Source organism: Phyllobates terribilis, unplaced genomic scaffold (assembly GCF_046119375.1).
Source record: "Phyllobates terribilis strain yellow unplaced genomic scaffold, ASM4611937v1 Scaffold_1__5_contigs__length_1240528914, whole genome shotgun sequence".
Classification (NCBI taxonomy): Eukaryota; Metazoa; Chordata; class Amphibia; order Anura; family Dendrobatidae; genus Phyllobates; species Phyllobates terribilis.
In genome coordinates, this window is record NW_027362761.1 from 337,422,751 (window position 1) to 337,441,541 (window position 18,791).

Here is an 18,791-nt window from a genome sequence, read left to right on the forward strand (position 1 = left end):
AGATCGGTTAGAGGTTTAACAATTACAGAAAAATTCTTAATGAATTTCCTGTAATAAATGTCAAACCCCAAAAATCTCTGTATAGCTTTCAAACCAATAGGCCTAGGCCATTCCTGCACAGCCTGAACCTTCACAGGGTCCATCTCAAAGCCCTCGCTGGAGACAATGTAGCCCAAAAAACTAATTTTCTGCACAGCGAACTCACATTTCTCCAGCTTAGCAAAGAGTGAATTATCACCCAATAACTGCAAAACTTCACGTACACTCTGCCAATGGGACTCCAGATCTGGTGAATAAATCAAAATGTCATCCAAATACACAACCACATTCTTACCAATCAGAGGTCTCAGGATGTCATTAATAAGGTTCTGAAAAAAATGCAGGTACATTGGTAAGACCAAAAGGCATCACCAGATTCTCAAAATGACCTACCGGAGTGTTAAAAGCAGTTTTCCATTCATCACCCTCCTTCACACGTAACATATTGTATGCCCCAATTTTGGAGAACCACTTGGCTCCCACTAACTGGTTAAACAAGTCAGGAATTAACGGTAATGGGTAGGAACTGCGTAAGGTAATCTTATTAATTTCACGAAAATCCAGACATGGACGAAAACCGACGTCCTTTTTTTAAACAAAGAAGAACCCAACTGCCTTAGAAGGTCTAATGTGACCAGCAGCCAGGCTAGTCTGTATGTACTCCTCCAAGGCCTTTCTTTCAGGGACAGTCAGATTAAACAAGCGACTTTTGGGAAGAGTAGCACCCGGAACAAACTCAATGGCGCAATCATAATCCCTATGAGGAGGTAAAACTTGTGACTTCTCCGAAAAAAACATTCAAAAATCTTCAATAGGTACAGGTAATTCCACTTTTTCCACAGCCGCAATGCGACCATTACAACATTTATCATAGCACTTCGGACTCCAAGACTTAATCACATTAGTAGACCAGTCCAATAAAGGATTGTGCAGTTTTAACCAAGGTAATCCTAGAACAACTGGAGAGGGTAAATTATCCAAAACAACCAAGTCCAAAATTTCTTGGTGAACTCCATTGATAGTGAGAGGAAATGCAGCAGTCTTGTGAGTAATACATTTCAAAGGAGTGTTATCAATTGAAACCACAGAAATAGGTGATGACAAAGGTTTGGATTTCAATTTAAGGTTTTCCAAAAACCCTTTATCAATCACATTAAGTGTTGAACCACAATCCACAAACAGATGCAATTCAATCAAATCTCCCTGCAGAGTAGTACTCCCAGAAAGAAATACTCCCGCAGAGCGTAAACAAGCTATACGGGTGTAACTGACCCTTTTTTTTTTCTTTACTTAAACGACACTCACAATACTTAATCAAATGGTCACCTTTACCACAATAAAGACACAATCCCTCGGCGATTCTCCGGTCTTTTTCCCGACAGCGGAGTGATCTCCCCCCAACCTCCATCGGTTCCCCGTCAGAGCAGATTTTCTGGGGACTAGGACCTGACATTACAGGAGTCTTTACCTCATTGAGCCTGCACCTCAGTCTCCTGTCTATACGAACGGCTAACTGCATAGCTTCCTGCAGAGTCTCAGACGCAGGGAATGCAATTAGCAAATCCTTAACCCTTTCACTCAGACCTGCAAGAAATAAACATCTCAGCACCCAATCATTCCACTTAACTTCTGAAGCCCATCTCCTGAAGTGTGTGCAATAATTTTCAACATCATCAGACCCCTGATTCAAACGTCTAAATTCTGATTCAGCAGATGAGATTCGATCAGGAACATCATATAATAGCCCCATAGCAGAAAAAAATTCTTCAACAGAACTTAACCACGGATCATTAGGCTGGAGAGAAAAGGCCCAACCCTGTACTTCTTTGCACATAAGTGACATAATAAAACCAATGCACTGTGATTCATTCCCAGAGGATCTTGGTCTCAACAAAAATATAACAAACAAGCATTTTTAAAATAAAAAAAAATCTTGCTGTTTACCACAAAAAACATCAGGAAGTCCTACCTTGGGTTTGACAAAATGCGCTCCAGGACAGCTACTCACGTGTTGCTGAAGCTCGGCCACCTCCAGAGACAATCTCTTCAGGCGTTGAGCCAACTCCTGGACGGAAACCATACTGATCCCCGAATTTCTTTCCTTTTAGTTTTTTTGGGCTGGACTTACTGCTATGATCTGCAACAAGAACTAAGGAAAGATGTCCCTACAATAAGACTAAGCTGAATCCCTACGATGTAGCGGCCTATTTGTTCCTAGTGAACAGACCCGCCTTCGTCCTCGGCTAGTCTGAACGAAGACCTATAGAATTAAGGGAGGGGTCCCTAAACGAACTAAGGACTGGGATAAAAATGGGACACCTCCTAAACAGAAATTGTTGTAGAGCACAAAAGACAAACTGACAAAAAGTACTAGAGGTCCCAGAGGACCAAGAAAACTGACAGAGATAGGCACCGAAGCACCAGGCTAGCAAAACAGTCAAACAACACTGAAGTCCAGCAAAGCCAGAAGGGCGGAGCTGGAATATATAGGCAGATGGTCACGTGACAGCAAAACACAAGTTAGAAAAAACTAACAGGAGGGTTCTAACAACTGTATATCTGCAGACAAAAAGAAAGAAGGCTGACAGCACTCAGTAAGTTGGATGCTCGTTTAAAGTTCCAAGGAACCCACTTGGAGGATTAATAGCATAAAGCAGACCTGGGCAAAGTGCGGCCCGTGGGTCACATCCAACCCTCTGGCTGTTCCAGTCCAGCCCGCGGACCGAGACAGCCGAGGGACTGATAACAGTGGCCCATGGGCCGCATTGTGCCCTTCCCTGCTCGCGCGCACGCCATCACAATCCACGGTGAATGCATTGGTGGAGGAGGGGCCGCCGCCTCCCTCTTCCACCAATCTGTGTTAGAAACAGCTGGCGTCAGCCTGCGCACTGCGGAGAGTCAGTGCATTGCAGCCAGGAGCTGGGGGGGGGGCTTGGGCTCTTATGCTGGACACGGAAAGCTTTAATGCTGGACACAGGGGGGGCTTTAATGCTGGACATGGGGGGGGGGGGGCTTTAATGCTGGACACAGAGGGGGCTCTCATGCTGGACACAGGGGGGGCTGTCATGCTCGACACGGGGGTGGGGTCTCATGCTGGACACGGGGAGTCTCATGCTGGACACAGAGGGGGGCTCTCATGCTGGACACTAGGGAGGGCTGTCATGCTGGACACGGGGGGGCTTTAATGCTGGACACTGAGGGGCTGTCATGCTGGACACGAGGGAGGGCTGTCATGCTGGACAATGGGGAGGGCTGTCATGCTGGACAATGGGGAGGGCTGTCATGCTGGACACTGGGGAGGCTCTCGACCTCTCATACTGGACATGGGAGAATGGGTGGTGCTCATGCTGGACATGGGAGGGCTGTGTGGGGCTCATACTGGACACGGGAGGGCTGTGTGGGGCTCATGCTGCACACAAGAGGGCTGTGTGGGTCCCATGTTGAACATTGGGGGGCTGTGTGGGGCTCATGCTGTATATAAAGAGGTTGTGTGGGGCTCAAGCTGTATATAGGTGGACGTCAGCACACTTAATTCTGCTCAATATTAAGTTATACAATTAATATTAATGTAATCATTAATAATATAATAATTAGAATTAATATGTTAATATTAATATTGAGCAGAATTCATTTCAGATTATTGGTTCAGCCCTCCCCAACACTCACGGTCTCTCATGTGGCCCTTCGGGAAAATTAATTGCCAACCCCTGGCATAGAGGCAAACAAACAGCTTCCAGTCCAGGACGATGCATTTCAAAAGTTGAAGTTTATTCTGCATCATACATTTCGACCTGTTATAAGTCTTTATAAACTATACCCCGATACATACAGAGCACCAATCACCACAGAAGCCAAACTCACTCATTTAACCCCGTTACACCCCAAGGTGGTTTGCACGTTAATGACCAGGCCAATTTTTACAATTCTGACCACTGTCACTTTATGAGGTAATAACTCTGGAACGTTTCAACGGATCCCACTGATTCTGAGAATGTTTTTTTGTGACGTACTGTACTTCAGGATACTGGCAAAATTTCTTTAATATGACTTCGGTTACTTTGTGAAAAAATTGGAAATTGGGCAAAAATTTTGCAATTTTCATGCCCTTAAATCAGAGAGATATGTCGCACAAAATAGTTAATAAATAACATTTCGTACATGTCTACTTTACATCAGCACAATTTTGGAACCAATTTTTTTTTTTGTTAGGAAGTTATAAAGGTTAAAAGTTGACCAGCGATTTCTCATTTTTGAAGTGACATTGAGGGGCCTTTATGACAGAAAATAACCAAAAGTGACACCATTCTAAAAACTGCACCCCTCAGGCTGTGTGCCCACTATGCGTTTTTCAAGCGTTTTTGATGGGGAATTTCCGCAGCGTAAACGCTTGCAAAACGCTTGGTTATCCGTGCCCCATGATCCCCAATGAAAATTTTCATGTTCTGTGCCCATGCTGCGGAATTTCCGCAGCGGATTTTCCTTGTGGAAAAATCCGCAGCATGTCCATTATTTGTGCGTTTCTGCATGCGGATTTGAGGTCCCAAAAATGCAAGTCAAATCCGCATGTAAATACGCTACCAAAACGTGTCAAAAACGCGTGTAAAATCCGCAAGCATTTTTGACTGCCAAGAACATGCAGAAACGCTGCAGAAATTTTCCGCTTCATTTCTGCATCGTGGGCACATACCCTCAAGGTGCTCAAAACCGCATTCAAAAAGTTTCTTAACACTTCAGGTGCTTCATAGGAATTTTTGGAATATGGAACAAAACAATGAACATATAACTTTTTTTCACAAAAATGTTACTTTAGACCCCATTTTTTTATTTTTGCAAGTGTAACAGGAAAAAATGGACCCCAAAATTTGTTGTGCAATTTCTCCTGAGCACGGCGATACCCCATATGTGGGGGAAAACCACTGTTTGGGCCCACGGCAGGGCTCGGAAGGGAAGTAGCACCGCTTGAATTTTTGAATGTAAAATTTGCTTGAAAAATTAGCGGACGCCATGTAGCATTTGGGGAGCCCCTGATGTGCCTAAACAGTGAAAACTCTCCATAAGTAACACCATTTTGGAAACTAGACCCCTCACGGAACTTATATAGATATGTGGTGAGCACCTTCAACCCCCAGGTGCTCCACAAAACTTTATAACATTGAGCCGTAAAAATAAAATTTTCATATTTTTACCACAAAAATGTTGTTCCGCCCGCAATTTTGCATTTTCATTAGGGTAACAGAAGAAATTGCACCAAACAATTTGTTGTGCAATTTCTCCCGAGTATGCCGATACTTCATATGTGAGGGAAAATCACTGTTTAGGCGCATGGCAGGGTTCGGAAGGGAAGGAGCACCATTTGAACAGGGCTGGAACCGAAATCTGACTGTTATGAGTTTGTCAAGTATGCTTTAAGCCTCACAAGATTAATCTGTGCACTGGTGTGGTTCACTTTAACATTGAGTAGGGCGCGAGCTTTATAAAACAACCAATTGTTCTACAATTTCATCTACAAGTTGTATATGATCATAACAATCAGTATCAATGATCCTTAAATGTAGAAGGTGGTCACAGTAAGAACTCAATAATCAAATGTGCTTTTTTGGCTGCATACTACTGCCTCTCTGCATTTTAAGTGCTACAAGTACAGTACTGCTCTTTGCAGCAAGAATACAAAAGAACAAGGTTTATTTATAATACGTAAAACCGTAATAAGGTAATATTTTGGTGCTCGTGAAGTCAAATACCATTTCTTTCTATAGCATTATATTCTGAATCAAATCACAATATTTTCAAATTACAATAGCTGTCCCAGATCAAATTATTTTAATGTTAGGGAGCACTGAACTAACTTGGTAAGAACTATCTGTCCAATCAGTTCTTTGCTGCAGGCATCATAGAAGGCATGTGATCCAATTTTTGAGTGCAAATTGTACATTACATCCAGAACAGTTTCACTTCGAAGGACTTTATGGCTCACATCAATGCACAACATGATACTAGTCTCATACTGCAAAATTGAAGTGGTAAAGCCTTGCCACACAGATAGGCTGAAAATAATGAGAATAAAATATAGTTAATAACATGGAAGTAAATATACAATTATATACAGCATATGCTCTAGGTGAAGTCAATTTGTACATATGCATTGACTGTGGCAAAGCTATTTAAATAGTTTTATATGGAAAACATAAGATTTAAATGGGCTGGGTGACTCCGAGAACAGCAAGGCCGACTTCGCAGGAAAGGCGCCGCCTCCTCGAGATCAGTATTAATCACTTTTATTTAAAAAATTCCTGAATTGACTAAACAGATAATGGACAACCCCTTTAAAGGGAACCAGTCACTTCGGAAAACACTACTAACCTGCAGATATAGAGTTAATCTGCTGATAGACGGATTTTGGTAAGACCTTACCTGTAAAATCCTTTTCAGCGAAGGAAGGAAGGGAGACACAGATCCATTACTAGTGGGTAGGCGGAGCCCCACAGGATAGTTCACCTCAGATTAGAAAAAAGTGACGACCGGCCCCTCCAGCTTAGGCTCCTCCTACTCCCATGTCCTTCAGTCCGTACACAAGCTAAGGAAGAGCAGACAACACCAGCGGAACAACACAACCCCTTCCGAAAATTCAGAAATGCGAGAGAACAGGTTATGCATATAACAGAAAAAACACACAGTCCCAGGCACTACTCACTGGACCTGACAACTGCGATGAGCTGGCAAAGCTGGAACAGAGCCCTAGCGCGCCGACCCCAGCCCAGATGACCGCCATCAGAGAGGAGTCGCGCCGCATCTGGAAAACAATAATACACTTCTGCCATGGGAGGGTGCTGTGTCTCCCTTCCTTCCTTCACTGAAAAGGATTTTACAGGTAAGGTCTTACCAAAATCCGTCTTTCAGCAGCAGAAGGGAAGGAAGGGAGACACAGATCCATTACTAGTGGGACGTCCCAAAGCAGTCCAGAACTCAAGGGTGGGAAACAGTGGCAGAATCGCCAACACCCCAACAACTTAGGCAAGCGCGCAACAAGCGCCGAAAACGAGATAAAGAGATAACCTAAACCACCGCCGCCTGCAGGACCCTGCGTCCCAAGGCCGCATCGGCGGAAGCACTCACGTCCACTTTATAAAATTTAGTAAAAGTGTGAACGGAGCGCCAGGTAGCCGCCCGGCAGAGCTGTGCTGCTGAGGCCCCCTGACGAAAAGCCTACGACGAACCAACAGCTCTCGTGGAAGGAGCTCGAACCTTAACCGGACAAAGCTCGCCCTTGAGCCGGTACGCCTCCAGGATAGCCGAACGTATCCACCGAGCTACAGTGTCCTTGGAAGCCCGCTGACCACGCCGACGACCAGCAGGAATCACAAAAAGAGAGTCCGACTTCCGAAACCCTTGCGTGATTGTAAGATAGAACTTCAAAGCCCGCACCAAATCCAACGAGTGCAAGGCCCGCTCCTTTGGACTCTTCAGTTTCGGACAGAGGGAAGGCGACACGATGTCCTGATTGACGTGGAAACGCGACACCACTTTAGGCAGAAAATCGCAACGGGTAAGAAGCACCACGCGATCCGAATGGAACTCCAGAAAAGGGGGCGAGCAAGACATTGCTGCCAACTCAGAAACCCTTCTCAAAGAGGTGACCGGCACCAGGAAGGCCACCTTCCAAGAAAGCAAGTAAAGCGTAGCAGAATCCATAGGCTCAAACGGCCCATGCTGAAGAGCCTCCAAGACTAGATTGAGCCGCCAAGGAGCCACAAACGCCCTCCGAGGCGGAAACTGACGTGCAACCCTGCGAAAAAAAGAACGCACATCCCTGCGCGAGGCAATAGCCTTCCGAAAAAGCACGGATAGTGCGGATACCTGACCCCGCAAGGTACCAACCGCCAGACCCTTGGCCAAACCACACTGCAGAAAAGCCAAGAAGTTGGGAATGGAAAAAACCCTCGGGTTCCTTGACGATCCAGAACACCATGAATCGAAGGCTTCCCAAGTTCTGTGATAAATTCTAGTCGTAGCTGGACCTCTGGCCGCCCGCAAGGTGGCAATGACCTCGGCCGAAAACCCTCGACGGGTCAAGATCTCGGTCTCAAGTGTCACGCCGTCAAACGAAGTGACTTCAGGTCCGGATGGCGAATGGGACCTTGGGTTAACAGGTCCGGGAGAAGAGGCAGTGGAAACGGAGGCGCCGCCAGAAGAGACACCAGCGTTGAATACCACGCCCTCCGCGGCCAATCCGGCGCCACCAAAATTGCCGAAATTCGTTCGAGTTTGATCCGCCGGATCACCAGAGGAAGTAAGGATACCGGCGGAAACACGTAGATCAGCTCGAACTGGTCCCACGGGGCCACTAGAGCATCTACCGCCACAGCCTCCGGGTCCCTGTACCTGGACATGAACGTCGGAATCCTGGCGTTCAGCCTGGATGCCATCAAGTCCACTTGGGGAGTCCCCCAACGGGAGCACAGCAGTGCAAAAACTTCCGGATGAAGACTCCATTCTCCGGGATCCACCTGCTCGCGACTGAGGAAGTCCGCCGTGATATTCAGCACTCCTGGGATGTGAATCGCGGAGATGGCTGGAACCCTGGACTCGGCCCATACCAGGATCCGAGAGACCTCCATCATGAGTCTGGAACTCCCCGTCCCGCCCTGATGGTTGATATAAGCGACAGCTGTCGCATTGTCCGTCTGAATCCGGACCAGCAGACCGCTCAAAGGGACCGTCCAATGTCGGAGACAGAGAAATATTGCTCTCAACTCCAGGATGTTGATCGGCAGAGACGACTCCTCTGACGACCAGACCCCCTGAACCCAGAGATCGTTCCAAACCCCCCCCCCAGCCAGTCAGGCTGGCATCGGTGGTAATGACCGACCACCGTGGGAGGAGGAAGGATTTCCACAGGGATAAAGCCTCCGGACGTAACCACCATCCAAGAGACTCTCGCACCCTGCGGGAGATACCGACACAGCGATCCAGCGAAGGCGGCGATCGATCCCAACGGGTCAGAATAAGATCTTGGAGACCCCGGGAATGAAATTGTGCAAACGGTACCGCTTCCATTGCCGCCACCATCAGACCCAGAAGGCGCATACACTTCCGAAGGGACATCGCCATCGCCAACCTCATAGCCTGGACATGGTGACAAAGGTTCGCTTGTTTGTCCGGAGGCAGGGACACCACTGCCCGTACCGTGTCGAAATGCATCCCCAAGAACAGGATTGATTGCGATGGCTCCAATGACGACTTCTTCCAATTGACCAGCCACCCGAAGTCCTCCAGGTGCTGAAGGGAGAGATCGCGAGCTGTCACCGCCTCCTCCGCTGTGGGCGACACAATTAACAGGTCGTCCAGGTAGGGGAGAATCGTAACTCCTTGCCTTCGAAGGAGCGCCATGAGCAGCGCCAGAATCTTTGTAAAAACCCTGGGCGCCGAGGCCAACCCGAATGGTAGGGCCACAAACTGGTAATGGGCCTGACCTATGGCGAAACGCAGGAAGCGCTGGTGAGCCCTGCCGATAGGGACATGCAAATAGGCGTTGCGGATGTCGATCGACACCAAGAAATCGTACTGCGACAGGGCCGCCACGACAGAGCGAAGAGACTCCATACGGAATTTCCGGCTCCGGACATGAAAATTCAATTCTTTGAGGTCCAGAATGGGGCGAAACTTGTCCTCCTTTTTGGGGACCACAAAAAGGTTGGAGTAAAACCACCTTCCCCGGTCCTCCAACGGAATCGGAACCACCACACCCTGCTGCAGAAGAGAGTCGACCTCCCGCAGCAGTGCGGCAGCCAGCTTGGGCTCGGACGGGATGCGTGACTGACGAAACCTGTCCGGGGGTCGAGAATGAAACTCTATGAAATAGCCTGCCGACATAACCCGCGTCACCTAGGCGTTCGATACGTGGGACGCCCAAATCGACCCGAATTGTAGCAGACGACCTCCCACCCGAGAGCCCTCGAGTGGGTTCCTGGCGTCTGTCCGCTTTAGCGGGCTTTTTGTCAACCTCTCGTTTGTCCTGACGGAAATGTTGTTTTCAGGGTGTACGGGATTTCTGGGTGGTCTTCTTTCCGGAAGACGAGGGACGACCCGATCTCCAAGAGGGCTGACCGAACCATCCCCAGGACCGACGACCACTACCGGCACTTGACTTGCCAGACGTAGAAGCCGCTGCTTTCCGCTGCGGCAAAGCCGTATCCTTGGCCTTAGCAATCAGCTCCGTGAGGTCTAAACCAAAAAGCTGACCGCCCTTGTACGCCAGACTCAGCAAACCTTGTTTGGATACAGCGTCTACAGTCCACTGTTTAAGCCACAGTGCTCTCCTGACTGTGACGGCCGAGGATTGAGCCCTGGACAGAACCGAAGTAGTATCCAGCACTGCGTCCCTGCCATATCGGGCCGCCTCTTCCAACAGCTGGAAGAGCCTTTCCACCTCAGACAGCGGAGTCCCATCTTGCCACGCCGTCCGCAGCTGATCCAACCACCGCAGAGAAGCCTCACCAGCCCACATGGCCCCCAAGGCCGCTCGGAATCCATGACCCGCGGCCTCGTAGATGGACTTCGCCGCTAACTCCGTTCTTCTGTCCAGCGGTTCCTGTAGACTCGCCTTCCCTTTAACAGGAAGCAAAGAAGATTTGCTCAGCTGAGACAATGGCACGTCTACTTCAGGAGAGGGGACCCAATTAGCGATCGTCTCCGTGGAGCAGGGATACAGGGCATCAAAAAACCGCATCCCCTGGAAACGTTTATCCGGACACAGGCGTTCTTTCTCCAAAGCCTCGTTAAGTTCATCGTGCGCCGGCAGCGTCGAACGAGCCCGACGCGACTCCTGATACAGCCGGGCCGACTTGCCAAGGGGCCTCTTCACCTCTTCAGACAGCTGTAACGCTTCCCGCATAGCCCCAATAAAAGCGTCCACGCGGCCCGAAAGCGAAGCAGAGCGACCCTGTCGATCCTCTTCATCAGAATCGGAGATCTCACCAGCAGAGTCTGTCGGTGATTCCGAAGCCTCCGACGCACTGCGCGGAGGAGGCAGCGCCACCACAGGCCTGTGGCGCTTCTTGCCTCGTGACGTCGGTTGGGACTTAGCTGATACCCAATGACCCAGGAGGTCAGACAGACTGTCAATGGAGCGTGTGAGCGCCTCCACTTTAACATCACTGAGACCCCCAACCAGTGTCGAACCTGACGCCGTCGAAGGGTCTCAGTGACGCCGTCGAAGACACCGCCGTATCAGATACGCGTGACCGATCCTGAAGCGGACCGGGAGAGAGGTCCGCGCCTTCTGGTCCATGATCCGACATGCCCCCACACAGTTGCGAGCGTCGCGGATAAGGCGGTAATAACCCCTTACAATGGGTACAGTAACCGAGGATGTGTGATTCCGCTACCACAGCCTGTTCCTACACAAAAAATCACCAAGCACTGAAGGGTTAAAGCTGCTCCTTAGAGGGAGAAGAGCTACCCCAGCTGCCTGCAGAGCAAAAGTTAACCTAACAGACTAGGGTGATGCACCCAGAAGCATGCACATCCAGAAAGGGTTAACTGCCCTGATGAGGCCAGACCCCGTTCAGAAGGGGTTAATGCTGCTGACCACGCAATACACCTTTGCCTTAAAAGGACAGAGGTGTGCTAGTCCCAGAGCCTCCTCAGCAGAGAGGTAGCAGCGCCGGATATAGCACACCCTTGTCTGCCTTAACAGGCCAGCAGTAAGGTGCTCTGCAATAGTGAGAAGGAAACTTCTGCCTTAAAAGGCAAAAGTGACTCACCAGCTGGCCGCGGTGACTGCTCTTCCCGGTGTCTGGTGTGTAGAGAGCGGGAAGCAGGGAGCAGGAGGCGCTGCACGAGGTAATGGACGCAGGCAGAAGGACCCGGAAGAAGAAGAGGCTGGGTCAGCTCCAGCGCGCGCTTTCCGGGCGCTTCCTGCCTGAAGCACTCAGACCTTGAGAGCACTTACCCAGCTGAGCGCCATAGGGACCCCCAGGGATGTGTGGCGCCGTGGCCCTTTGCTCCCCCCCACGGTGGAGCGCGCAGGGACCCCACAGAAGCGGTGTGCGTCTCCGCCAGGGAGCGCCCTGTATCCCCCGGGGCCGGCAGGCTTCTGCGGGGACCTCCTTAGGGGGTACGCAGATCTGCCAGGGGAGGGTCAGGGGTCCCAGCAGCGCCGAGACCCCCTGAGACCTCTAGACCCAGGGGGGTCCAAGTCCGGAAATGATAAAATAAAAAATTTTTCTGAGGAGCTGCAAAGGCAGCGACTATCCTCTGCGACCTCAAATTTTAGACTGAAGGACATGGGAGTAGGAGGAGCCTAAGCTGGAGGGGCCGGTCGTCAATTTTTTCTAATCTGAGGTGAACTATCCTGTGGGGCTCCGCCTACCCACTAGTAATGGATCTGTGTCTCCCTTCCTTCCCTTCTGCTGCTGAAAAACAGCATTACATTCAGCTCAACCACCTTATTCAAAGTGCGGATACCGGGAGAAAATGAACTTATTTCCTACTGGGATCCGCTGACTTTTAGTCGTGGAGAGAGGCTACAGTCACTGCTCACTGTACTGTGATCAGCGGGCGTAAGCACAACCCTGCACCTTGATTGAAAGCTCACTCTTTAGATTGTGCTATCCAATATCAAACTTTGTAAAACTTTATACAAAATAACATGATGCAGCAAATAATTTACATACTTGTGTGTTCTGACTTCTGTAACATCATTTGGGTTATAATAGTTCCGGCCTATTTGCTTCATATTCATCATCTTCAGAAGCCTATAAAAAAAAATGGTAAAATTAAAGTTCTAGGACATTTTTTTTACTTAAAGGGGATGTTTGTTCTAAAATAAAAAGTCTGCAGTCACTCTGTGTGACTGCAGACTTATGAATCCCCCCAGCACGCGCACCGTGAGTTGCAGGAATTTGCCGGTTTCTGAGCTGAGAACGGCGGTGATGTATGTGATATGCATAATCCCGTGCAAAAGCCGTCTAATGGGCAGGGACCTCGCTCCATACAACAGTATGGAGAGAGGCCACGCCCATTAGACGACCACATCCAGTGGACCGCTGCGCTTTTGCTGCAAACACTTGTATGGAGCGAGGCTGTGGCCTGTAGACAGCTTCTGCCCAGGAGTATGCATATCACATACATCACAGCTGTTTCCAGCTCAGAAAAAGACGAATCCTTGCAGCACACAGTGCATGCGCTGGGGGGATTCATAAGTCTGCAGACGCAAAGAGTGACTGCAGACTCTTCATTTTAGACCGGACAACCCTTTTAAATGTGTGCATTTTAATCTGAAAAGCATTCTGCAAAAGAGGTTTATTAACCTTTTACCAAACTCCACCATACATGTACAGTGTATATCGGGGCGCAGGCGTAATGAGCTCCGGTCACCACATCTCTCAATAAAAATACAGAGTAAATGGGATCAAATGTCATATGTACAAAACAATGACAATGATAACTATACACCATATACCACTGTATAACATATAGAAAACATGCGAACATACCCCTTCATTGATAGAAAATCTAAAAAAAGGTTACAGGTCTCTAAAAAAAATGGGGAAATAAACCAAATTCTTCTAACCACAAAAATGTCCCTAAAGGTGTCCTTTGCATAATCAGTAGATGAACAAATTAGGCAATGGACATTTATTTTTTTATAGCAAACAAACTAGAGATCACATGAAAATATTCACATTTTATTTTTATTAAAGCGGGTTAGTCATCAGATGTCACATTAAAAACTGCAGATACTGAACCAATCTCTGTGACCCGATGACTCACTTTGAAAATACCCTTCAGAAACAGTAAACATCAGTCAGGCTCGGTTGGCACTTACTGAATATGCGTGGACTCATGACCTCTCTCCATCTTTAGCTGCATTCATAGAAAGCTTGTATTGATATTATGATTATTTAGACAATTCAATATAAATTTTCAAAAAAAGCACAGAAGTTTCAGTAGGTCCAAAAACGTAATAATTTAATATTGTATACAGTTTGTATTGTTAAATTTGTTTAAACAAGTACTTTAACCTTTCCCGACATATAACGTACAAGTACATCATGATCGAGAGGAAGTTCTTGCAAACAGATGCACATATACATCATGATGATCAGACTGTGATTAAGATAGGAGCGCCACTAAACTGACAGACAAGCTCCCGCAGCAACAATGTCAGTCACAGCACAGATTCTGTCTGTTTAACACCAGTGCACCTGTGGCATCTAAGTGACTAAGAGAGCCATAAGCAGGGTCTAATAGGCTTTGTATCAGTGTAAAACTGACAGATCTAACATGTGGGTATCAGGTCACAAAGTAGGGTTAAGTATATATATGAAAAAAAAAAAGATAAAATTTTTAAAATTATCTTTAAAAAAAAAAACCACTACCCCGAATTCCCGAAAAGTTGAGACCCTGTGTAAAGAAAACTAGAAAGCGATCATTTGCAAATCTCTTCTAGCCAAGCAGTCCTCGGGTTGCTAACCAGGTGCGTTCTATGTTTCTTCGCAATCCGAATATGTACAGTATGTAAATTGGAACATTCTTGGGGGAAAAAAAATAATGCATCACACCACCGCTGCTTGCTACGGCTGTCCGCTGCTCACCAGTCCTTTTCGTTCCACCATTGCGCATCGCCTCTATGGGCTTCTTCACTATAGCCCAGTATTTCACGCCGCGTCCAGGCCTTGGAAGTTAATGTACATCATTAGGTTGAAACGTCGCATTTGTCACTTGGTTTAATTACCAGCTCAGGACATGTTGGACAGAGATTGTAGTGCAACGGATTCTGCTCTTGAAAGATTCAGATGAGGTTTTAATCTGGTCTGAGAGTGTCCAACAATTTTGGTGAGATCTTCGCTCATCTGTTGTGCGAAAGCTTCGATATATATGGGTACTTGTTGAGAGAAACTACTATACTTAATGATCTATATTGTGCAATGTGGAATCAGAGGTCTTAAAACTTAACCCTTTAACCCCAAAGCCTTTTTTCACCTTCCTGACCAGGCCAATTTTTTTTAATTCTGATCAGTGTCAAATTATGAAGTAATAACCAGGAACATTTCACCGGATCCTGGTGATTCTTAGATTGTTTTTTCGTGACATATTGTACTTCATGCTAGTGGTAAAATTTATTTCATATGACTTAGGTTTATTTGTGAAAAAATCGTAAAGTTGGAGAAAATTTAGCAATTTTAAAAGTTTTCATTTTTATGCCCTAAAATCAGAGAATCATGTCACACAAAATAGTTAATAAAATTTCACACATGTCTACTTTACATCAGCACAATTTTTGAAACAATACATTTTTTTGTAAGTTATAAAGGTACGTGCACACGATCAGTGTTTGCTGCTGATTGGACGCAACGCACTTGCGCTGCATCCAATCCGCAGCGACTAGATGTTAGAGCATAGTGGATGGGATTTCAAGAAATCCCATGTCCACTAAGTGTCTGTGTGCTCCTGCGGATCACCCGTGGAGATTGACATATGGTGCGTTTTTCCAGATCGCAGCATGTCAATTTCTATAGTGCAATGTATAGGAAGGATGCGGTGAATCCGCATGTGTTCAATGAATACATGTGGATTCACCTGCGTGCAGCGCTTTGGACGCAGCATAGAATATGCTGTGTTCAAAGCGCTGCCAATACCGACCGTCTGCACATACCCTAAGGGTTAAAAGTTGACCAGTGATAACTCATTTTTACAACAAAATTTACAAAACCTTTTTTTTTAGGGACCACATCACATTTGAAGTGACTTTGAGGGGTCTAAGTCAGTGATTTTCAACCAGTGTTCCGCGGCACACTAGTGTGCCGCGACACATGGTCGGGTGTGCCGCGGGGAAAGTTCCCCAAACTATGGTGCCCCCTGTGTTTTGTTTCCCGGCAATGCGCAGTCACGCCTTCTTACAATGTAGGAGACATGTACAATAACACATGCGCAAGCTTTGAACCTCGCGCGACTTAATGACGTCACCGAGGCCGGAGCGTCATCCTGAGAGCGGAGAGACTCTCGCATTTGCCCGCCGCCAAGGTAATGCCCGCCAATAATGCTGACTATATGAGCTTTTGCCTGAGTATATGAACTGTTGGCAGAATACTCAGCATATGAGCTGGTACTTTTAGTACTCCAGCAGTATACTGCATATAACAATGAGAAATGTAAAATGAGAAATACTATAGTCATGAGGCTGGAGTACTACAAGTACCAGCTCATATGCTGAGTATATGAGCTAGCACTTGTACTGTGGCCTCATGGCCATAGTACTTCTCATTGTACCCCTTTATATTGCAGTATATGAGCCACATAATAATCAGCACCATATACTGTGGCGCTGTACAGTGCACATCACCACAGTATATGATGCTGATAATCATGTGCTCATATACGTGGGACTGTATTTATGAGGTTACATGGGATTGAATATATGAGGGGGTTATCCTTTTTTATTTCACTTTTTTAAAATAAATAATTTATTGAAAGGACCTCTGCCAGGCAGATTTCACTCTTGAGGGCTAAAAAAGTAGCTCTTGTGGTGGTAAGAAGCTGATTTAAAACCCCCAAGAGTGAACTCCGTGAGAGTTGTATGTATGGAATAATAAATTATATTAGTACCGTTCTTCAGCAGTCATGTCCTGCTTGAATTGACTCTAGTGGCGTAGCACTTGGCAGCCGGCTCTATTCTACTTATAGAGAAAGCTGAGTGCTACGTCACTAGTGTCAATTCAAGCAGGAAATGCAGACCGTAGTAATATAAGTTATTATCACACACATACAGCTCTCGCGAAGTTCACTCTTGGGGGGTTTAAATCAGCTTCTTGTCACCACGAGAGCTGCTTTTTAAGCCCTCAGGAATGAAATATGCCTAGCAGAGGTCCTTTAAGTGTGGCAGATAATGTAATACTCTTCTATTTTAGTGTGTGGCTTAGCACACTATCTCAGCAGTGATGGAGAAGTATTTGAGAATGGAAAAGGCAAATGCCGAACAGGACCCTGGACACAATTCTAACCCAAATGAAGGCCCTAGTATGAGAGTTCGACAAAAGAAAAAAGACAAGACGGTGAGCTCAAGGCAATATAGTGAAAGCTATCTTTCATTTGGATTTACTTCCACTGGGGATGCGACAGCACCAACACCACTGTGCTTGGTGTGTGGTGAGAAGCTTTGCAATAGCGCTATGGTGCCAAGCAAACTTAAACGCCATCTCCAAACGAAACACCCTTCTGTTCAAAATAAACCGATGGAGTATTTTGTACGCTTACGTACAAACAATGAGAAAGGGGCAACTTTTTTGAGAAAAAGCACAAAGGTAAATGAGAGCCCTCAAAGTTAGCTACCTTGTTGCTGAACTCATAGCTAAATCAAAAAAGTCCCACACTGTGGCAGAAACATTAATACTACCAGCTTGTAAAGCTATTGTAAATGAGATGCTTGGCCCTGAAGCAGCTAAAGAGATAGCTAAAGTGCCTCTCTCTGATAACACAATTGCCAGACGGATTGATGACTTGTCTGCGGACATTGAAACAGTTGTTTTGGAAAAGGTGCGCATCAGTAAGAAATTTGCCTTGCAACTTGATGAGTCGACGGATATCAGTGGACATTGTCAGTTGTTGGCCAATGTGCGTTTTGTGGATGGTGAAGCCATTAGAGAAAACTTCCTATTTTGCAAGGCACTGACAGAAAAATCAACAGGAGAGGCAATATTCCAAGTCACATCGGAATATCTTGATAAAAGTGGACTTACATGGGAAAACTGCACAGGTGTCTGCACTGATGGAGCCGCAGCCATGGTCGGGCGCATCAAAGGCTTTGTAAGTAGGGTTAAAGAAAGAAACCCAGATGTTCTTGCTACCCACTGTTTCTTGCACCGTGAGGCCCTCGTTGCAAAGACCTTACCAGCAGATCTAGCTCCTGTGTTGGATGATGTTGTGCGCATAGTGAACTTTGTGAAGACGCGACCTTTGAGATGTCGCTTATTTGCGTCTTTGTGTACAGAAATGGGAGCGGAACATAAAATCTTATTGCTCCACACGGAGGTCAGGTGGCTGTCACGCGGCAAAGTGCTGGCCCGTGTGTATGAGTTGCGAGAGGAACTTAAAATATTTCTTACAAACGAGAGGTGCGATTATTCAAAGCTGCTTGCAAGTGATAAGTGGTGTGCAAAGCTGCCATACCTGGCTGATATATTTCAATATCTGAATGAGCTAAACACACGGATGCAAGGTCGAAATGAAAACCTGCTTACAAGCACTGATAAAATGAACGGATTCCGTTTAAAGGTGCAGCTCTGGCAACAACATGTGCAGGGTGGCAACCTTCAGATGTTCCCACTCACCGAGAAACTGCATGATGACAATACTGCTGCAATGTGCGAAGCGATTGGCAGACATTTGAAAACTCTTGAGGAGAAGTTGTCGTTCTATTTCTCTTCAGCCTTCACAGAATGCCTTGACTGGGTTAGGGACCCATACAGCTCATTATCCGTTGCTGGAAAGGACATGACTTTAAAGGAGCAAGAGGAACTCGTTGAACTGAAGCAAGATCGCGGTTTAAAGCTAAAGTTTGCTGATCTTCCTTTGGACAGTTTTTGGTTATCTGTTGCCAAGGAGTTCCCCATTCTGGCCAACAAATCTATTTTGACATTGCTCCCATTTTCAACCACATATCTATGTGAGCTGGGCTTCTCAAGCTTGACTGCGATAAAAACTAAAAACAGGGAGAAACTGAGAACTGTTGAGGAAGAGCTTCGTGTGTGTCT

The 18,791-nt window shown here is 46.8% G+C and overlaps 1 protein-coding gene across 1 annotated transcript in view; it reads right to left on the reverse strand.

The window, feature by feature from the left end:
* The window catches only part of PIWIL1 (piwi like RNA-mediated gene silencing 1), a 462,439-nt gene that overhangs the window by 271,879 nt on the left and 171,769 nt on the right, over positions 1 to 18,791 (reverse strand). The window contains exons 7-8 of the mRNA XM_073676134.1: positions 12,714 to 12,794; positions 5,886 to 6,083 (exon numbers count right to left, since the gene is read on the reverse strand). Of these exons, the coding sequence (XP_073532235.1) occupies positions 5,886 to 6,083; positions 12,714 to 12,794 (279 nt within the window). The remainder of the gene's footprint in view (positions 1 to 5,885; positions 6,084 to 12,713; positions 12,795 to 18,791) is intronic.